Source organism: Salmo salar, chromosome 08, assembly GCF_965601325.2.
Source record: "Salmo salar chromosome 08, fSalSal1, whole genome shotgun sequence".
NCBI lineage: Eukaryota > Metazoa > Chordata > Actinopteri > Salmoniformes > Salmonidae > Salmo > Salmo salar.
This window is the reverse complement of record NC_138298.1, coordinates 41,953,569-41,976,805: the sequence shown is the minus strand read 5'-3', so window position 1 is coordinate 41,976,805 and position 23,237 is coordinate 41,953,569. Positions and strand designations below refer to the sequence as shown.

General features: G+C 41.9%; 1 protein-coding gene across 3 annotated transcripts; it reads left to right on the top strand.

Moving 5' to 3' along the window:
• The first annotated feature begins 14,723 nt into the window (after positions 1-14,723).
• On the top strand, positions 14,724-23,237 carry LOC123735922 (protein NLRC3-like). 3 transcript variants are annotated; one of them, XM_082978240.1, is made up of 9 exons: positions 14,724-14,886; positions 14,990-16,787; positions 16,871-17,044; positions 17,324-17,497; positions 17,588-17,761; positions 18,025-18,198; positions 18,838-18,884; positions 19,021-19,570; positions 21,121-23,237. In XM_082978240.1, exons 1-9 carry the CDS (start codon positions 14,766-14,768, stop codon positions 21,299-21,301), a joined length of 3,393 nt encoding a protein of 1,130 aa, XP_082834366.1. In that variant the 5' UTR covers positions 14,724-14,765; the 3' UTR covers positions 21,302-23,237. The 3 variants fall into 3 exon arrangements, with proteins under 3 accessions (XP_082834366.1, XP_082834365.1, XP_082834364.1); XM_082978239.1 differs by lacking the exon at positions 17,324-17,497 and having other exon boundaries at positions 21,124-23,237; XM_082978238.1 differs by lacking the exon at positions 17,324-17,497 and having other exon boundaries at positions 21,121-23,236.

The following is a 23,237-nucleotide window of genomic DNA, read 5'->3' as shown; positions in this document are numbered from 1 at the left end:
TCCGCCCACTGTGTTGAAACAGGAAGTCCATTTATAAGGAAGTAGTTGAGGAAAGGGTTTCTTTCTTATTATACGTTGACATTTATTAACAGCATTAATAGTAATGATAACTAGATAGCTGTCATGGTAACAGCAGTAATACAAATAACAAAACATTATTTATAATGCTTCTATTCATAATAACAATAATAATAACTATTAATAGTATTATTATAATAATAATACATTTAGAGTTTATTAGTCACATGGACAAGGGCAGGGTAAGAGTCTGTTGGGGGCAGGATGAGAGTCTGTTGGGTGGTGGGGGCAGGGTAAGAGTCTGTTGGGTGGTGGGGGCAGGGTAAGAGTGTTGGGTGGTGGGGGCAGGGTAAGAGTCTGTTGGGTGGGGAGGGAAGGGTAAGAGTCTGTTGGGTGGTGGAGGCAGGGTAAGAGTCTGTTGGGTGGTGGGGGCAGGGTAAGAGTCTGTTGGGTGGGGACAGGGTAAGAGTCTGTTGGGTGGTGGGGGCAGGGTAAGAGTCTGTTGGGTGGGGAGGGAAGGGTAAGAGTCTGTTGGGTGGTGGGCAGGGTAAGAGTCTGTTGGGTGGTGGGGGCAGGGTAAGAGTCTGTTGGGTGGTGGTGGGGCAGGGTAAGAGTCTGTTGGGTGGTGGGGCAGGGTAAGAGTCTGTTGGGTGGGGAGGGCAGGGTAAGAGTCTGTTGGGTGGTGGTGGGGGCAGGGTAAGAGTCTGTTAGGTGGTGGGGGCAGGGTAAGAGTCTGTTGGGTGGTGGGGGCAGGGTAAGAGTCTGTTGGGTGGTGGGGGCAGGATATACGTCTGTTGGGTGGGGAGGGTAGGGTAAGAGTCTGTTGGGTGGTGGGGACAAGGTAAGAGTCTGTTGGGTTGTGGGTGCAGGGTAAGAGTCTGTTGGGTGGTGGGGACAAGGTAAGAGTCTGTTGGGTGGTGGGGGCAGGGTAAGAGTCTGTTGGGGGGCAGGGTAAGAGTCTGTCAGGTGGTGGGGGCAGGGTAAGAATCTGTTGGGGGGCAGGGTAAGAGTCTGTTGGATGATGGGGGCAGGGTAAGAGTCTGTTGTGGAATGTCCATAGGGGGAGCAGCAGGAGGGGCAGGATAAGAGTCTGTCAGCAGGAAGTGAGAAGTGAATGAAACAGTAATAAAGTAATAATATCTAGATATTTACTCTGTAACAATGATACATGTCCATTGGGGGGTGTGGCTAGGGTAAATGAGGAAGTGATCCAAGTGATCCATGGGGTGTGTGGCTAGGGTAAATGAGGAAGTGATCCATGGAGGGTGCGGCTAGGGTAAATGAGGAAGTGATCCATGGTGGGTGTGGCTAGGGTAAATGAAGGAGTGATCCATGGAGGGTGCGGCTAGGGTAAATGAGGAAGTGATCAATGGTGGCCATCAGTAACAACAAACCAGCTATGGTTTCATTTAGTTTGAATGTTTCTCCCGTCTCATCATAGTTTTGATTCTCTCCTGTTGTGTTCTAAAATACAATTCTGGTTCAAACCCCCCAAACATACAAATGTGTTGTTTGTTAAACTTTATTTTCTAGTTTATTTTATGCACTTTGAGATTATTCTTCTAATCAAAATAATGATTATTATTCATTACCAGGGGCCTCATTTATCAATCATACGTAGGAGATAATCTGTATGTAAACCATGCAAGGGATCATTACCACGCAAAGTGTGAGATTTATCAATATAAATGTTAGCTTGACAGTGTTCAGCCCCATTACCATGCATACGAACAGAACAGCGCCAAGTGGTGGAATAAGGGAACTGCTTGTCAAGTGCAGAATGGGGAAAATATACTGAATGTTGAAAATGTCTGAAATTGTGAGTAATAATGACATTATTGTTTTATTTAATTGTATTTACATTGTGAATTCATGCAACACGTCTTGACAGGCTATATATCATTTGACCACATCAGTGCATTTGTTACGATAATAATCCATATAAAGTACAGTAATGTATTAAATTAGAGGTACGTGTGAAAGGTAAACTATTGTGTAAATCCTATAACAGACTGAGATAATGGAAATCTAATGAGATGTCTGATCTGCTCTGTTGGAAGATTTGGCACCGTTGCATTTCACAGAGAGCACGTTTTTACAGACAGGTGGGACTTTTTAGCAGAAAGTACAGATTGGCTTATCAGATATCCCTTGGCAAAATCAATCTTATAGCATCTTTGCGAGGATTTAAGACCTACCATAGAAAGGCAACCCATGTCATTCTGGTGCACGTCAAAGTGCTATCTACCCTTGGGTTTTTGGCAACGGGCACTTTTCAGAGGAAGCTTTCTGATCGGCCAGCGACATCACACATCACTCGATGAGCCAGTGTTTTGGATGCAATCATCAGCAAAATGTGTAACATACAATTTATACCATCGCACAACTGGTTGAAGGGTTTCTTTGCCATCAATGGGTTCCCAAATACGAATGGAGAAATAGACGGTACCCACATCACCATGAAATCACCAAAACAAGTTCAACTAGGCTTCTACTCTTAATGTGACGGTGATAGACTATGTGAACAGAGAAGACTTCTACTCTTAATGTGACGGTGATAGACTATGTGAACAGAGAAGACTTCTACTCTTAATGTGAAGGTGATAGACTATGTGAACAGAGAAGACTTCTACTCTTAATGTGAAGGTGATAGACTATGTGAACAGAGAAGACTTCTACTCTTAATGTGAAGGTGATAGACTATGTGAACAGAGAAGACTTCTACTCTTAATGTGAAGGTGATAGACTATGTGAACAGAGAAGACTTCTACTCTTAATGTGAAGGTGATAGACTATGTGAACAGAGAAGACTTCTACTCTTAATGTGAAGGTGATAGACTATGTGAACAGAGAAGACTTCTACTCTTAATGTGAAGGTGATAGACTATGTGAACAGAGAAGACTTCTACTCTTAATGTGAAGGTGATAGGTTATGTTATGTTCAAAAGACGCTACTAATAGGCCCAATTAAATGAGAAATGCGCATGGTAATTTGTTGTAGACTACATCAGGAATATGAACTCATCATGGCAGAAAAGGTGAAGAATTTATTACTCAATGATTATGATAATGTTTTATGTTTATAAATGAAATATTGTCTAGGCAAGAAATGTCACATTACCATATTCAGACGTAGCCTACAAACGTCAATAGAAAAGGTGAATCGTCTGTTCTAACGTTAAACTGCGCTTCGGATCGGATCGCATAGAGCAAAATAGTCTGCTTGAAATACCGTAGCTTATCTATTTACTACTGTGAAGTCGGGTCCAATTAAATGAGAGATGGGACGAATGGTAGCCAATCCTAACTTGTTATAGGCCTATAGGATATTTGGCGAGTATAGATTTTATTCTGCAATGATCATGGAAATGAAATAAATAACAGGAAATATATGCCTACTTCTAATTATTATAGAAAGTAAAGATACATCAATTTTCGCTCTTCTCACTAACAGCCAATGATTGCATCTTTTTATTATATTTAGCCAGGCCTACCTGTTCTTTAGTTCTGAATAAGAGTCGCGTCATATATTCCCCATCTGCACCAGGCTACTACTAGTCTACTTTTGTCTTCTTGCAATGCAAGACTTCAACCACTAGAAACTGTAAGGACGCCTGGTCTAAAGTTAGCGGGAGGATTAGCATATTCTCATGTCAAGTTCACTTTTTATAAATGACAACATTTGCGTGAAAACTGGCACATGGATGTTTTGTGGCATATTTTGTGTGTAGACAACGTTTACAAATGTGGCCCCTGGTATTTTACATAGAGCAAAATACTTGAAATAGCTTATCTATTTACTGCTGTGAAGTGGGTCCAATTAAACGAGAGATGGGAGGAATGGTAACCTCGTTGTAGGCCTATATGCTACCTCGTGAGTATGAAAACATCACAGAAAAGGTGAGGAATTTATCATGCAACGATCATGGAAACGAAATAAATAAAAGCCTAGGAAATAGATGGCTATTTCTAATTATTTTAAAATGTAAAGATAAACAGAATGGATGTTCTCTCTTCTCAGTAACGGTAAATGATTGCATCTTGTTATCAACCTTTTTATTCTTATGAATACACGTGTCCATCATATCCCACATTTACACTAAATACTAATCTACTGGCCTTCTTGAAATGCAATACTTCAACCACTAGAAACTGTGCATACACATGGTCTAAAGTTAGCGGGAAGGAGAGTGTGTGTGTGTGTGTGTGTGTGTGTGTGTGTGTGTGTGTGTGTGTGTGTGTGTGTGTGTGTGTGTGTGTGTGTGTGTGTGTGTGTGTGTGTGTGTGTGTGTGTGTGTGTGTGGAATTGGTGAGATAATTAATAAATCATGAGTTAATTTGTGTAACATTGTAGGTCAGTTTATTCCAAACCTCTCCTCTGGGACCCCAAAGGGCTGCATGTTTTAGTTTTTACCCGAGAACGAACACCTTAGATTAAACTAATTAACTAATTATCATCAAGCCTTTGATTAGTAGAATCAGTTGTGTTAGGGCAAAAACATTTATTTAGTTTTTATTAAAATGTTTATCTACCAGCCCAGGGACTACAGTTGAAAACTAGCTAGCTGGCTAAATCTGGCACATTTACAGAAATGTTGATTGATGTGCAGAATCCCTGTCAAATACATTTTCAATAAATAAAATGAAAAGTTATGGAATGTATTTATGTGTCTCTGTGAGTTGGTCTTTAATAAATGTGATTAGTTCAATGTAACATCATATACTATACATTATAATCAGTCTGTTTTGGGTTCTGCAGAATCATTGTCTATCATTGGTTACCCATCCTATCATGTTACCATAACAACACAGATATGACCCGTCCAGCGTCCTTCTGCCGAACCTGGTTGTTGTCCCACTGCCCTCTGCTGGTAGCACTGCAAAACATCACTCAATCACATCACATTAATACAAATCCACTTTTACCAGATACAATATGAATTTATGGGCTGAACACCTGCATGAAGTGTATGAAGACTTTATATGACATAAATATCAACATATAATATAAAAAACCTATACGTGTTGAACGCGTCGACTGTGTTGAAATGGGAAGTAGCCAACATTTTATAAGGAAGTAGAGAAATAACGGCCGAAGAAACATGTTTGAGGTTTGTAGCCTTTTACAATTTAAAATAGAAAAGTGTTTGAGAAGTTAGACTATTGTAGAGAGAGGTGATTTAGGGGGTTAAACATCCGCAGAATTGTAAAGTTATTACAATACTGATTTCAACTTTCAAGAATAATCATTTTAGGCTTTTATGTTGATTTATATTGATTAGCCTAATTAATATGTGATGTTATAGGCTATGAGGTAGTGAGTTGTTGTTATAGGTGATTGATTGCACATTATCGTGATTTGCTATCCGATGATCCCCAACACAGTCGACACTTTGCGTTGTTTCAATTCCTGAAAGAAGACGTGCGTCGGAATTGTGTAAATCTGTCGCTAAAGAAACTAGTCCGTCTCGTCAAGTCGGTCAAGTAAAAGTGACATGCAACAAATGGCACATAAACGATGTAAATGTTGACTAAATCAGGGTTTCCAAAAGTCAGTTCAGCTCTGAATTATTATTATTATTGCACAATCAAACGGACTTGCCAGACAAACCAATGTGTCAATTTTTGGACATTTTCTTGCATAACAAAGCAATGCGTGTCACCTTGTAGGCTACTACTAAACCAGAACAAGAAACGATGGTGTGTAGGCTGTATTCTCTTAAAGGGTAAGGAAGAAATATCTGTCAGCTGTTTTAACTTAAGCTCCCGAGTAGCGCAGCGGTCTAAGACACTGCATCAATACATAGCCGGGTTCGATCGCGGGCTGTAACTGTCCGTGATCCGGAGACCCATAGGGCGGCGCACAATTTGGCCCAGCGTCGTCTGGGTTTGGGGACTTAATGTTTCATAAATATGAACATATAATATAAAACTATACGTGTTGAACGCGTCGACTGTGTTGAAATGGGAAGTAGCCAACATTGTATAAGGAAGTAGAGAAATAACAGCCGAAGAAACATGTTTGAGGTTTGTAGCCTTTTACAATTTATTATAGAAAAGTGTTTGAGAACTTAGACTAATTTGAAAGTCGTTGTCGTTCCAAAACGCAACGGTTTGGTACGGTGTGCACTAAGTAGTACACCCCAGCTCATGCACAATCAAACGGACTTGCCAGACAAACCAATGTGTCCATTTTTGGACATTTTCTTGCATAACAAAGCAATGCGTGTCACCTTGTAGGCTACTATTAAACCAGAACTTAGACTATTGTAGAGAGAGGTGATTTAGGGGGATAAACATCCGCAGAATTGTAAAGTTATTACAATACTGATTTCAACTTTCAAGAATAATAATTTTAGGCTTTTATGTTGATTTATATTGATTAGCCTAATTAATATTTTATGTTATAGGCTATGAGGTATAGAGTTGTTATAGGCGATTGATTGCACATTATAATGTCTACTACCATCTTTCAATGTAAAGTAGATGTCTATAATGTATTTTAGTTGTGTGTGGAGCCCATGTAGACAGCTGTTGTTATGGACTGAGGGGATCCAACCAGGTAGACTAGCTAATGGAGATCCAGGTCAAAGTAATAACAGATTGGACTGTAAATGTTTAAATGCAACATGAAGTCTCTGTTTAAACTCTGACCACAGACCGTAAAAGTGTTGTCATTGTTATTGGTTCTTCAATGTTCAGAAATATTGACTGTTCTGTTATTTCTTATTGTAGCTGAGTGAGCTGTGACTTACATCTAAAATGAGTCTCTCTGGGGAGAGAGAGGAGGAGACCACTGCCTCTAAAACAAGTCTCTCTGGGGAGAGAGAGGAGGGGACCACTGCCTCTAAAATGAGTCTCTCTGGGGAGAGAGAGGAGGAGACCACTGCCTCTAAAATGAGTCTCTCTGGGGAGAGAGAGGAGGAGACCACTGCCTCTAAAATAAGTCTCTCTGGGGAGAGAGAGGAGGGGACCACTGCCTCTAAAATAAGTCTCTCTGGGGAGAGAGAGGAGGGGACCACTGCCTCTAAAATGACTCAAGACACCAGTTCTAAGAGGTAAGCGATTAATTGTAAATATATACAGTTCTCTTAAAGCTAGATTCCTTAACGGTGAAACCATCCGTTTGGGATGTTACAACAACAAAGATGTTACTACAAACAACGAACACAGTTTTCTTTCCCTCTCGGACATCGTTGCACACGCTGCCGGATGCTCTTCTCCCTCCGGTGTCAACAAATCACTGTTCATCAGATATGAGGAGTTAGAGAGTCAAATGTGGTCAACTCTGAATCAGTAGCGGTGTGTGGGTAAAATCACTGGGGGAGGCAGCCATATTAAAACCCATGTGTTGTGATCATTTCATTGTGTGCTCTATAACCTGTTAATTCATATGCCTTGACACCGTGATATATAGGACTAAAGGCCTAGACAATAATACACCGTGATATATAGGACTAAAGGCTGAGACAATAAGACACAGTGATATATAGGACTAAAGGCTGAGACAATAAGACACAGTGATATATAGGACTAAAGGCCTAGACAATAAGACACAGTGATATATAGGACTAAAGCCTGAGACAATAAGACACAGTGATATATAGGACTAAAAGCTGAGACAATAAGACACTGTGATATATAGGACTAAAGGCTTAGACAATAAGACACAGTGATATATAGGACTAAAGGCTAAGACAATAAGACACCGTGATATATAGGACTAAAGGTCTAGACAATAAGACACAGTTATATATAGGACTAAAGGCTGAGACAATAAGACACTGTGGCAGAATAAATTCAACCACAACTTTGTTTTATCACAAAACCGGATAGAAACCTCTGTCCAGTGAAGTCCACAAAGCATATTGCATGTAACAAACAGTTACATGACCTACAGCATGGTCAAGTTAATGTTTCTGACATTTTCTGACCACTGAACAACTATTGATTTAGAACCACAGAGAGTTACAGCAAGTCACAAAGAAAACAGGATCTGCCTCCACTGTTCCAACACCAGTTCAACCAAAAATAATTTAGTCCAATCAACATAAGCTAAATATGATGTGGCTGTGTGTGTGGAAGTAGAAAGATAATGTTGACTCACCCTACTTGTAAAGAAACACAAATGCCATCCTCCTGTCTTTCATGTTGACAAAACAGTCTGTCACCCTGTCACACAGTACCCACTTTAATGAATGAATGGTTGGATCAGAATCGCCGTTATAATCATTAGCCATTACGGAGAATTAAGTAAAACCACAAGTCCAAATCCCTCTCTCCATCCATGGCTAATTTAGGAAAGGGCAAGATTTACCTAGCTGGCAAGCAAGCCACAATGAGGTAATTTTTGTATACTTTTTTTGTCAAGGAATGCCAGATGCTCTCTGGCTTCCCTTGTCTTCAATGCTACAGAGTACACAGTGGCAGAATACCTGACCACCGCGACTGACCCAAAATTAAGGAAAGCTTTGACTATGTACAGAGTCAGTGAGCATGGCCTTGCTATTGAGAGGCTGCCATAGGCAGACCTGGCTCTCAAGTGAAAACAGGCTTTGTGCACACTGCCCACAAAATGAGGTGGAAACTGAGCTGCCCTTCCTAACCTGTCAAATGTATAACCATATTAGAGACACATATTTCCCTCAGATTACAAAGACCCACAAAGAATTCCAAAACAAATCCAATTTTGATGAACTCTCATATCTACTGGGTGAAATACCAGTGTGCCATCACAGCAGCACGATTTGTGACCTGTTGCTACAAGAAAAGGGCAACCAGTGAAGAACAAACACCATTGTAAATACAACCCATTGTCACACCCTGACCAGTAAAAGGGGTTATTTGTCATTGTAGTTTGGTCAGGGCGTGGCAGGGGGTGTTTGTTTTGTGTGTTTTGGTGTTTTTGGTTTAGGTTCTATGTTTTCTATTTCTATGTTTAAATCTAGTTTTCTATTTCTATGTTGGTTTTTGGCAATGACCTCCAATTAGAGGCAGCTGGTTGTCGTTGTCTCTAATTGGAGGCCATATTTAGTTGTGTTTGTTTCACTTGTGTTTTGTGGGTGGTTATTTTCTGTATAGCCTGGGAGCCTTATGGAACTGTTTTCGTCTTTTGTTTAAGTGCTTTCTTTAAATAAATTAAGAAGAAGAGCACTTTACCCGCTGCGCCTTGGTCCAATCCTTACGACGCCCATGACACCCATATTCATGTTTATTTATTTTCCCTTTTGTACATTAACCATTTGTACATCGTTATAACACTGTACATAGCCATAATATGACATTTAAAATGTCCATTCCTTTGAAACGTGTGAGTGTAATGTTTACTGTAAATTTTTTATTGATTATTTCACTTTTGTTTATTATCTTTTTCACTTGCTTTGGCAATGTAAACATATGTTTCCCATGCCAATAAAGCCCCTTGAATTGAATAGAATAGATGTCCTACATGTTTAGAGACAGAGGGGGCGCTGTTTCACTCACTCAGATGCCTTCTCCTCTGAGATACATTCAGCCTCTTGTGAATTGAAGGAACATTATGAAAAGCAGAGAGGCGTAAGATGAATGGTTTTATTCTTTGTATTTTTTTTCTATTGGTCAATTTTTTGGGGAAGCCTGGCATCCATGAATACATGCCACTGCTCTGAGTTCAACTCGAGATACCCAGTACCACGAGTGTCTCATCTTTTAGCCAGGTACATCTCTATGGCAACGAATCCTTCAGAATTAACCTAAGTGTTACACTACGAAGCAAGCTATAGCTACATCTACTCAGGCATTTATAAAGCTAGCCAGCTTCAGTTAGCCAGCTTCAGTTAGCCAGCCTCAGTTAGCCAGCTTCCGTTAGCCAGCTTCAGTTAGCCCGCTTCAGTTAGCCAGCTTCAGTTAGCGTCACATTCCAGGTCAGGCTTCATCCATACTACGACGGTGGAAATTGCTCACCCGCCTGTCGCTATTAAAGCCAATTTCTGCTTGATCTGGCAATGTGGTATACGGTTCAGAGGATCAGCCAGAAGAGGACTGGCCACCCCTCATAGCCTGGTTCCTCTCTAGGTTTCTTCCTAGGTTCTGGCCTTTCTAGGGAGTTTTTCCTAGCCACCGTGCTTCTACACCTGCATTGCTGTTTGGGGTTTTAGGCTGGGTTTTTGTACAGCACTTTGAGATATCAGCTGATGTAAGAAGGGCTTTATAAATAAATTTGATTTGATCAGTTAAGCAATTGTGGAGCCTCCAGAGGCTTGGAGGCCAAATTGAGCTTTGTACGGCGATGCCATGCACCTCCCAAATTTTGCAACAATGTGGAGGGCTCCGTATAGCTCCACATTGACATGATTGGTTGATGGTAGGTGAGGGCGGGAGGTTTAAACTTCCTGATCAACAGCTCTGCTCTACTCAGCAAAGTGAAGAAGTATGAATGCCCTGACTTCTGGTCAATGCAGTCGGCAGATTGATCATGCAGAGCCTTTTCACTCTAGCAGGCTTTTAACTGCTCGTGAATGAGGCACATTGCTAGTCGAACACTGAACACTTTGTTGAGATCATGCTGAAATATCAAATCCATGAGTGTAACGGCCGTCGTCAGAATTAAACCAAGGTGCAGCGGAGGATGTGTTCATGATTAGAATTTTAATTGACTGAACGAACACAATACAAAACGAAACAAAAACGACCAGAAACAGTTCTGTCTGGAAAACACACTTACAGAATACAATCACCCACTAAAACCCAAAGGAAAAACAGGCTACTTATGTGTGACTCCCAATCAGCAACAACAAACTACAGCTGTGCCTGATTGGGAGCCACACACGGCCCAAAACAAAGAAATACAAAAACATAGAAAAATGAACATAGAACGCCCACCCAATGTAACACCCTGGCCTAACCAAAATAAAGAACAAAAACCCCTCTCTATGGACAGGGCGTTACAATGAGGCAGTAACAAATGTTCATTTGGGCCGAAATCACAATCAAAGAAAAGTTATCTTGCAAGTTCAGCAGACTATGTTGTGAAATAGGTTTTTAGAAGTTCCTCCTTTATTTTATTACTTAGCGTTAATGCCGACTTAGGATGCTTTGCTTTCATAAGCACACCAATCTGTTTAACAGCTTGTTGCATTGTGGCTGTAAACATATCATCCATAGAAGGTTTTGGTAGGCTGTCATTATAAATAAGAATTTGTTATTTTTTTATTTATTTTTTTATTTCACCTTTATTTAACCAGGTAGGCTAGTTGAGAACAAGTTCTCATTTACAACTGCGACCTGGCCAAGATAAAGCAAAGCAGATCGACACATACAACAACACAGTTACACATGGAATAAACAAACATACAGTAGAAAAAGGCTATATAGTGTGTGCAAATGAGGTAGGATAACAGAGTTAAGGCAATAAATAGGCCATGGTGGCGAAGTAATTAAAATATAGCAATTAAACACTGGAATGGTAGATTTGCAGAAGATGAATGTGCAAGTAGAGATACTGGGGTGCAAAAGGAGCAAGATAAATAAATAAATAAATACAGTATGGGGATGAGGTAGTTGGATGGGCTATTTACAGGTGGGCTATGTGCAGGTGCAGTGATATGTGAGCTGCTCTGACAGCTGGTGCTTAAAGCTAGTGAGGGAGATATGTGTCTCCAGCTTCAGTGATTTTTGCAGTTCGTTCCAGTCATTGGCAGCAGAGAACTGGAAGGAAAGGCGGCCAAAGGAGGAATTGGCTTTGAGGGTGACCAGTGAGATATACTTGCTGGAGCGCGTGCTATGGGTGGGTTCTGCTATTGTGACCAGTGAGCTGAGATAAGGCGGGGCTTTACCTAGCAAAGACTTATAGATGACCTGGAGCCAGTGGGTTTGGCGACGAGTATGAAGCGAGGGCCAGCCAACGAGAGTGTACAGGTCGCAGTGGTGGGTAGTATATGGGGCTTTGGTGACAAAACGGATGGCACTGTGATAGACTGCATCCAATTTGTTGAGTAGAGTGTTGGAGGCTATTTTGTAAATGACATCGCCAAAGTCGAGGATCGGTAGGATGGTCAGTTTTATGAGGGTATGTTTGGCAGCATGAGTGAAGGATGCTTTGTTGCGAAATAGGAAGCCGATTCTAGATTTAATTTTGGATTGGAGATGCTTAATGTGAGTCTGGAAGGAGAGTTTACAGTCTAACCAGACACCTAGGTATTTGTAGTTGTCCACGTATTCTAAGTCAGAACCGTCCAGAGTACTGATGCTGGATGGGCGGGCAGGTGCGGGCAGCGATTGGTTGAAGAGCATGCATTTAGTTTTACTTGCATTTAAGAGCAGTTCGAGGCCACGGAAGGAGTGTTGTATGGCATTGAATCTCGTCTGGAGGTTAGTTAACACAGGGTCCAAAGAGGGGCCAGAAGTATACAGAATGGTGTCGTCTGCATAGAGGTGGATCAGAGACTCACCAGCAGCAAGAGCGACATCATTGATGTATACAGAGAAGAGAGTCGGCCTGAGAATTTAACCCTGTGGCACCCCCATAGAGACTGCCAGAGGTCCGGACAACAGGCCCTCCGATTTGACACACTGAACTCTATCAGAGAAGTAGTTGGTGAACCAGGCAAGGCAGTCATTTGAGAAACCAAGGCTGTTGAGTCTGCCGATAAGAATGTGGTGATTGACAGAGTCGAAAGCCTTGGCCAGGTCGATGAATACGGCTGCACATTAATGTCTCTTATCGATGGCAGTTATTATATCGTTTAGGACCACGAGCGTGGCTGAGGTGCACCCATGACCAGCACCCATGACTAGATTGCATAGCGGAGAAGGTATAGCGGGATTCAAAATGGTCGGTAATCTGTTTGTTAACTTGGCTTTCGAAGACCTTAGAAAGGCAGGGTAGGATATAATAGATATAGGTCTGTAGCAGTTTGGGTCTAGAGTGTCACCCCCTTTGAAGAGGGCGATGTTCGCGGCAGCTTTCCAATCTCTGGGAATCTCAGATGATATGAAAGAGAGGTTGAACAGGCTAGTAATAGGGGTTGCAACAATTTCGGCAGATAATTTTAGAAAGAGAGGGTCCAGATTGTCTAGCTCAGCTGATTTGTAGGGGTCCAGATTTTGCAGCTCTTTCAGAACATCAGCTATCTGGATTTGGGTGAAGGAGAAATGGGGGAGGCTTGGGCGAGTTGCTGTGGGGGGGTGCAGTGCAGTTGGCCGGGGTAGCGGTAGCCAGGTGGAAAGCATGGCCATTGACCGCAGACCCATTACCGATGCAGGCAATAAGGCAGTGATCGCTGAGATCTTGGTTGAAAACAGCAGAGGTGTATTTGGAGGGCAAGTTGTTTAGGATGATATCTATGAGGGTGCCCGTGTTTACAGATTTGGGGTTGCAACTGGTAGGTTCATTGATAATTTGTGTGAGATTGAGGGCATCAAGCTTAGATTGTAGGATGGCCGGGGTGTTAAGCATGTCCCAGTTTGGTCACCTAGCAGCACGAACTCTGAAGATAGATGGGGGGCAATCAGTTCACATATGGTGTCCAGAGCACAGCTGGGGCAGAGGGTGGTCTATAGCAAGCGGCAACAGTGAGAGACTTGTTTCTGGAAAGGTGGATTTTTAAAAGTAGGAACTCGAATTGTTTGGGTACAGACCTGGATAGTAAGACAGAACTCTGCAGGCTATCTCTGCAGTAGATTGCAGCACCGCTGACGTGCCTGACTTGCCTAGTTAAATAAAGGTTAAATACAAAAATAAAGGCTCTGCATGGTCAATCTGACGTCTGCATTTGCCCTGCAGCATTTTACGGTGATACGGCCTTTGTAGAAGTCAGGGCATTCATACTTCCTGTTCTTTGAGGAGCAGTGCAGAGCTGTTGTCAAGGAAGTGATTTTGTGTTTAAACAGGACATCCCGCCCCCACCTACTGTCAACCAATCATGTCAATGCAGAGCTATATGATTAATCCAATCTTTAAATCGGTCATCTTCCTCAAATGAAGGGGAGGATGACCCAATCTGTGTGAGAGGAATGGTATCTGATTTCATTGGTCCTCAACTAGTGGCTCAGACACTTCATTCAGGATAAGTGGAGTTAGCTCTGAGTTAACCTGCCTAAATGAAGAGTTCGGGGTTCGACTAGCCATGTGCAACACACAGTTATAAGCCTACTAGACTTAGCAGCGGACGTATACACCATCATAGTATGGATGAAGCCGGACCTGGAATGTGAAGCTAACTGAAGATAGCTAGCTAACAGAAGCTGGCTAGCTAACTGAAGATGGCAAGCTAACTGAAGCTGGCTAGCTAACTGAAGATGGCTAGCTAACTGAAGCTGGCTAGCTAACTGAAGATGGCTAGCTAACTGAAGATGGCTAGCTAACTGAAGATGGCTAGCTAACTGAAGATGGATAGCTAACTGAAGATGGCTAGCTAACTGAAGATGGCTAGCTAACTGAAGATGGATAGCTAACTGAAGATGGATAGCTAACTGAAGATGGCTAGCTAACTGAAGATGGATAGCTAACTGAAGATGGCTAGCTAACTGAAGATGGATAGCTAACTGAAGATGGCTAGCTTTATAAAAGACAGAGTAGAAACCACTCAGTGCTGCTGTTTTCCCAAATGTGGATTCATTTAAAAAGAAACATCAGTAATTATACAGTAGAAGGTCCATTATACAGTTGTTAAAATGAAGTTGATGAGATATTGATGAGGTGATCTCTCCCTGTTTTGTTCAGTGTCCAGAAGCCCAGTGCAGAGTCCCCTACAACCAGCCCGCTATCAATGAAGAGTGATCAGCCACCTGCTTTCAGCCAGGAACCACTACCAGATGACAATAAGGAAGTGGAGACTTTGGACAGTGAGGATGCATTAAAGATCACACACAACCTTCTGGACAGAAGAAGTAAGACTGTATTTCATACAATATTACAAAGAACGGTACAAAGGCCCTTATAAAACACACACACACAAACTAATGAGTCCCAACTCTCGTTGTTTTCCTACAGGTCAAACTCTGCTGACAGTCCAACAAGACATTAAGGCTAAACTGAAACACAAGTATCAACACATATCTGAAGGAATTGGACACCATGGAAACCAAAGTCTGTTAAAGGACATCTACACAGAGCTCTACATCACAGAGGGTGGAAGTGGAGGGTTCAATAATGAACATGAGGTTAGACAGATAGAGATGGCATCCAAGAAACAAACCACACAAGAGACGCCAATCAAATGCAACGACATCTTCAAGCCTTTACCTGAACAAGACAAACCTATCAGAACTGTGCTGACAAAAGGAATCGCTGGCATTGGAAAAACAGTCTCTGTGCAGAAGGTCATCCTTGACTGGGCAGAGGGAAAAGCAAATCAGGACGTTCATTTCATGTTTCCTCTTCCTTTCCGTGATCTGAACCTGAAAAAGGACCAATACAATCTGATGCAACTTCTTTCCCACTACTTCCCAGAGCTGAAAGAGATTGACAGCATTGAAGATGGTGAAACCAAAACTGTTTTCATTTTTGATGGTCTGGATGAGTGTCGACTTCCTCTAGACTTTAAAAACAATGAGAAGTGCTGTGATGTCACGAAGCCAACCTCAGTGGACGTGCTGCTGACAAACCTCCTCGAGGGGAATCTGCTTCCCTCTGCTCTCGCCTGGATAACCTCACGGCCTGCAGCAGCCAATCAGATCCCTCCTGAGTGTGTTGACCAGGTGACAGAGGTACGAGGGTTCAATGATCCACAGAAAGAGGAGTACTTCAGGAAGAAAATCACAGATCAGAATCTGGCCAATGAAATCATCAAACACATGAAGACATCAAGGAGCCTCCACATCATGTGCCACATGCCGGTCTTCTGTTGGATATCAGCCACTGTCCTTGAGATGATGCTGAAAGAGGCAGAGAAGGATGAAGTCCCCAAAACTCTGACCCAGATGTACTCACACTTCATGCTCATCCAAACCATTGTGAAGAACAGGAAGTACAACAAAGCCACAGAGACAAACCCAAAAGAACTGTCTCAGTCAGACAAAGAGATGATCCTGAAACTTGCAAAGCTGGCTTTCCAACAGCTGCAGAAGGGCAACCTGATCTTCTATGAGGAGGACCTGAGAGAGTGTGGCCTTGATGTCACAAAGGCATCAGAGTACTCAGCATTGTGTACAGAGATCTTTAAAGAAGAATCTGGGCTGTACCAAGAGAATGTCTACAGCTTTGTGCATCTGAGCATTCAGGAGTTTCTAGCAGCAGTGCATGCTTTAGAATCATGTCTGGACAAGAAGGAAAATGTTTTCTCCCCCACTAGTGATGAAGAGAAGCAGTCAATACAGTTGTCTGACTTACACAGGAGAGCAGTGGACCAGGCCTTGAAGAGTGAGAATGGACACCTGGACCTGTTCCTCCGCTTCCTTCTGGGTCTCTCACTGGAGTCCAATCAGAATCTGTTACGAGGCCTTCTGACACAGACAGGAAGTACAACACAGACCAATGAGGAAACAGTTGAGAGAACAGTCAGGTACCTTTCATACAAGATCAAGGAGGAATCCTCACCAGAAAGGATCATCAACTTGTTCCACTGTCTGAATGAACTTGGTGCCAACTCTCTAGTTGAAGACATGCAGACCTCCCTGCGATCAGGAACTCTTTCAGAAACAGAGCTAAAACCTGACCAATGTTCAGCCTTGGCCTACCTGTTACTGATGTCAGAGGAGGTGCTGGAGGAGTTTGACCTGAAGACATACAACACATCAGAGGAAGGTTATCAGAGGTTGCTGCCGGTAGTGAAAACCTGCAAGAGAGCACTGTAAGTTCTGTTATTGAGTTGATGTATACAGTATCATTATAATGAAGGATTTGTATATCTAACAGATTATCTCCTCTCTCCAGACTGGATGGCTGTAAACTCACATATAAATCATATGAGACTCTGGCCTCAGCTCTGCAGACACCAAACTCCCCCCTGAGAGAACTGGACCTCAGCAACAATGACCTGGGAGACAGAGGAGTGAAGCTGCTCTGTGTTGGACTAACCAGTCCACTCTGCAACATACAGACACTAGTGTGAGTTAACTATCTTCAGTATCCACTGTCTTTATAGTGTTTATATATTTCTAGTTTTTACGTGTTACAATGTTTTTAACATTATTTGAACATCTTGGTAAATATGCAGAAACATACATGAAATGTGATAAATATATGAAACTAAGGTTAAATATCTTGCGTGAGTTAGTATGTTTTTAACATAGTCTAGTCATGTCCTTCTGTTATTGTCTTAATGCATCTCATTATTCTTAAAGCTTTGCATATTTAACAGTGTATCGACATATCTCCTCTCTCCAGACTGGATGGGTGTAAACTCACATATGAATCCTTTGAGACTCTGGCCTCAGCTCTGCAGACACCAAACTCCCCCCTGAGAGAACTGGACCTCAGCAACAATGACCTGGGAGACAGAGGAGTGGAGCTGCTCTGTGTTGGACTAACCAGTCCACTCCGCAACATACAGACACTAGTGTGAGTTAATATCTTCAGTAATATCTTCAGTATGAGCTATTATGTGGATGTTTTAAACATGTGTTAATCATGTGCTCTTCTGCCCTCTAGTCTAGGTCAGTGTGGTCTGACAGAGGGTTGCTGTTCAGATCTGGCCTCAGTCCTGAGTTCACCCAACTCACAACTGAAACAACTGGAGCTGAGAGACAATGACCTGCAGGACTCAGGAGTTACACTGCTGTCTGCTGGACTGGAGGATCCAGACTGTAAACTACACACACTGGGGTAAGTATAGCTGTTTCAGTCAGGTCTGTACTGAGCTGAGTTACACTGCTGTCTGCTGGACTGGAGGATCCAGACTGTAAACTACACACACTGGGGTAAGTACAGCTGTTTCAGTCAGGTCGGTACTGAGCTTAGTAAAACAAATACTCTGAAAATCTGATGTTTCATCACAATGTTTGTGTCATGGACAAATGTATGGGTGTCCTACAAGATGATTGACACCAGTACACCAACCTAGACAGCTGTTGTGTGTCTCTCTGTAGGCTGTCTGGCTGTCTGGTCACAGAGGAGGGCTGTGCTGCTCTGTCTTCAGCTCTGAGGTCAAACCCCTCCCACCTGAAAGAGCTGGACCTGAGCTACAATCACCCAGGAGACTCTGCAGGAGGACTGCTTTCAGCTGCTCTGGTGGATCCCACATATAAACTGATGAAGCTGAAGTAAGTCAGAATAGATGTCCTAATAGTGTGAGCAGTGGTTGTGTCATATGTAGTGTAGTAGGTTCAGTAACATGAGGACATGATGGTAGAATTAAGGGGAAGTTTACTCAGCAGGCTGAGCACTCCAACACAGCATACATCATCACCACATGAATACTCTTCTTCTGCATCTCTGATATCCTGTTGGAATTGTACTCCGCTCTGTATGCAGTAGGTAGGATAGAATACCTGTATGTCTCTAGTAATGAATTGTACTCCGTTCTGTATGCAGTAGGTAGGATAGAATACCTGTATGTCTCTAGTAATGAATTGTACTCTGTTCTGTATGCAGTAGGTAGGATAGAATACCTGTATGTCTCTGGTAATGAATTGTACTCCGTTCTGTATGCAGTAGGTAGGATAGAATACCTGTATGTCTCTAGTAATGAATTGTACTCTGTTCTGTATGCAGTAGGTAGGATAGAATACCTGTATGTATCTAGTAATGAATTGTACTCCGTTCTGTATGCAGTAGGTAGGATAGAATACCTGTATGTCTCTAGTAATGAACTTGGATAGTGCACCAGAACACAACAATATGGTTTAAATGTTGACTGCTTTATTAGGTCTTTGTCAGTCAATAACCTGTTTCTCCTACAGTGTGGATCATGGTGGAGAGTGCAGGCTGAAATCAGGGCTGAGGAAATGTAAGTCTCTTCAATCCTAATTAACTACATATTCAGAACTATAGTAACATAGTAACTAATCAATACTTGTTCTGTACCTACAAAACAACATTTTATATGAAGATGTGGTTTGATTAAACTCTCCTTTTGTCTACAGATGCCTGTCATCTCACCCTGGACCCAAATACAGTAAACCCAAACCTGATACTGTCTGAGGGGAACAGGAAGGTGACATGTGTGGTGGAGGATCAGCATTATGAAGACCATCCAGACAGATTTGACTGTAGTCCCCAAGTTCTCTGCAGAGAAGGCTTATCTGGATGTCGTTATTACTGGGAGGTGGAGAAGGATGGTGGCAAGGCTGACATTGGTGTGGTGTACAAAGGAATGAATAGGAATGGATGGGAGGACGACAGTAAGATTGGAGGCAATAGGAAGTCCTGGAGTTTAGTCTGCTCTCACTGTGGTTATCACTTTAACCATCCTGGAGTCAGTAGATCCATCTCTGGTCCTGATTCTAACAGAGTTGGAGTGTATCTGGACTGGCCAGCTGGTACTTTGTCCTTCTATAGTGTGTCCTCTGGTACACTGACACACCTTTACACAGAACACACCACATTTACTGAACCCCTCTATCCTGGGTTTGGGGTTTGCTCCTCCTCCTCCTCAGTGACCCTGTGTCAGATAGATGACCAACACATTCAGAGGTGAGTCATAGCAATATTTCATCATTTGTTTCATCATTTCTATAATTACATTAGTAGTGGTGTGTTTTAATGTGTTCTGTTGGACCTACAGACAGTTAGATTAGTAGTAGTGGTGTGTTTTAATGTGTTCTGTTGGACCTACAGACAGTTAGATTAGTAGTAGTGGTGTGTTTTAATGTGTTCTGTTGGACCTACAGACAGTTAGATTAGTAGTAGTGGTGTGTTTTAATGTGTTCTGTTGGACCTACAGACAGTTAGATTAGTAGTAGTGGTGTGTTTTAATGTGTTCTGTTGGACCTACAGACAGTTAGATTAGTAGTAGTGGTGTGTTTTAATGTGTTCTGTTGGACCTACAGACAGTTAGATTAGTAGTAGTGGTGTGTTTTAATGTGTTCTGTTGGACCTACAGACAGTTAGATTAGTAGTAGTGGTGTGTTTTAATGTGTTCTGTTGGACCTACAGACAGTTAGATTAGTAGTAGTGGTGTGTTTTAATGTGTTCTGTTGGACCTACAGACAGTTAGATTAGTAGTAGTGGTGTGTTTTAATGTGTTCTGTTGGACCTACAGACAGTTAGATTAGTAGTAGTGGTGTGTTTTAATGTGTTCTGTTGGACCTACAGACAGTTAGATTAGTAGTAGTGGTGTGTTTTAATGTGTTCTGTTGGACATACAGACAGTTAGATTAGTAGTAGTGGTGTGTTTTAATGTGTTCTGTTGGACCTACAGACAGTTAGATTAGTAGTGTTGTATTTTAATGTGTTCTGTTGGACCTACAGACAGTTAGATTAGTAGTAGTGGTGTGTTTTAATGTGTTCTGTTGGACCTACAGACAGTTAGATTAGTAGTAGTGGTGTGTTTTAATGTGTTCTGTTGGACCTACAGACAGTTAGATTAGTAGTAGTGGTGTGTTTTAATGTGTTCTGTTGGACCTACAGACAGTTAGATTAGTAGTAGTGGTGTGTTTTAATGTGTTAGTAGATTCCTGTCCTCTATTTAATTTCAGTCTGTTAAATAGAACAGCCTCTCTGTAATGTCATTCTCTCTCTAACCACTAGAGGGCATCAGAACCTGTTAAATAGAACAGCCTCTCTGTAATGTCATTCTCTCTCTAACCACTAGAGGGCATCAGAACCTGTTAAATAGAACAGCCTCTCTGTAATGTCATTCTCTCTGTAACCACTAGAGGGCATCAGAACCTGTTAAATAGAACAGCCTCTCTGTAATGTCATTCTCTCTCTAACCACTAGAGGGCATCAGAACCTGTTGAATAGAACAGCCTCTCTGTAATGTCATTCTCTCTCTAATCACTACCTGGGGGTATGTAACTCATGATACCTGGTGACTTCACATCTCTAAGGGCTTTCCTCAAGATATGAAAGTTGACATAGTTGGTTATGTCACATTTAGGCAATGCGCCCTACATAGGGAGTTGTTCTCTCACCCCATATAAACTTGTTGTATGTCTTATGAAGACTGTATGTATGATATATAAAGCCTTTATAAGTTGTATTTAGTTTAATCACAGTCTATCCTTCTGCTTTACCAACAGTAGAGACCATGGTGGAGAGAGTTGGATCAAGCCTGGACCTGAGGACACCAGAGACCATGGTGGAGAGAGTTGGATCAAGCCTGGACCTGATAAATGTGAGTTAACTGATAATTGTTTTTTAATCAAATTAGTTTTAAAGCGTTCATTATACTTGAGTCCCAGGCAAGGAACACAATCATGATCTATTTGGTCAAAACAAACTTAAAGGTAGAGTCAGCGATATGAAATAGATGCACAAAGTAAACAGCATAGTGGGTCAATTTCTACAACAACTAAGAATGTTGGAGCGCAAGGCTAAACCTGTTTTGGTCCCGTGGCTAACACTCTGTAAGAGAGTGAAGAGAACCCTTCCACATGGGCAGATACTGTGTGTGACTGTGTGAGAGAGAAGTCAGGCATCTTGCTCATCACAATATCTGTGGTGATGCTCGTACATCATCATTTAGCTGACTCTACCTTTAAGCTCTCATCCTAGGATCTACCAGAAATCAGACCCCAACATCTACAAAACATGGACCAGAACGATGTTGTTTCCTGCTTCCACAAACATTAATTAATATAATGCTAATGTCAGATTATGGTAGGCTAATGAGTGTACTTTCTGAGACTGTTGATCACTTATATTCATTTTTATTACAAGTCTATTTAATAATTATTAATTCATTATTACATGAGATTGTCAGTTTTAAATAACTACTTTTGGCTTCAGGGATTCCTCAGAGCTGTAAGACTTGTGTCCATGTTGAGGTAAGTCATAATTTAAATTCTTACTTTTACATACCTGCAGGAGTCAGGCACAGTCTCAAAGCCAGGTGTGTATTCACCAACAATTCATACTGGGATATAAACAGTCCTGTGTTCTGCTTTAGTAATATAAACACAGTCTCAAAGCCAGGTGTGTACTGACCAACCATTCATACTGGGATATAGACAGTCCTGTGTTCTGCTTGTAGGCATGCAGGATTTTAGCTGTTGTCATATTTTGTCATTAGACAGTGTCGTGTCTTTGGGCACCATTAACTGAAGACATGTTTATCAAAATAACTCCCTGTAATTATTATCACGCGATTAAACTGATTAATTGTTAAACTGTAATTAACCAGGAGATCAGGGCACCAAGGAAAATATTCAGATTACAAAGTTATAATTTTCCTAATATAACTTTCCTATATTATAACATTGCCTACGGAGCTGTGAGGGGAACGGCACCTCCGTACCTTCAGGCTCTGATCAGGCCCTACACCCAAACAAGGGCACTGCGTTCATCCACCTCTGGCCTGCTGGGCCCCCTACCGCTGCGGAAGCACAGTTCCCGCTCAGGCCAGTCAAAACTGTTCGCTGCTCTGGCACCCCAATGGTGGAACAAGCTCCTTCACGACGCCAGGACAGCGGAGTCAATCACCACCTTCCGGAGTCACCTGAAACCCCACCTCTTTAAGGAATACCTGGGATAGGATATAGTAATCCTTCTAATCCCCCCCCCCCCCCCAAAAAAAAAAAAGATATAGATGTACTATTGTAAAGTGGTTGTTCCACTGGATATCATAAGGTGAATGCACCAATTTGTAAGTCGCTCTGGATAAGAGCGTCTGCTAAATGACGTAAATGTAAAAATATTGTACTATAGTATAGGCCGATTATCTTCTGGTTTAAATGGTGTATTTTACCTCGCTTCCAGTCTCATTCCAAACGTCGTAAATTGTTGTATCTGCACGAATCCAGCCTTTACTAAAAGTCATCCATACATCAATTGTCTTAAAATCATTTATTTACTAAACTAAGTAATTCACAGAAAGCATACAAACAGTTGGTTATCGTCACAAAGAATTGGTGGAGTAATGTGCCCTAGTGGGCTAAACAGGCATGGAGGCCTGTTAAACAAACAAGGGGGGTGGGGGCAGAGGAGAAGACCCTACAGAGCTGATAAATATTAACCATTGATATGCTAATCCTTTGCACATGAACGCTCACTCATTCGGAAACAATTTCAGTCAATATATATATTTACGCTCAGTGTGTCGTCGATCTTCGTTAGAAAGGGTCTTTCAAAGCGACTATCATTAATTTGTTATGGATAGGAGGCAGTATTTTCACAGCCGGATAAAAAACGTACCGAT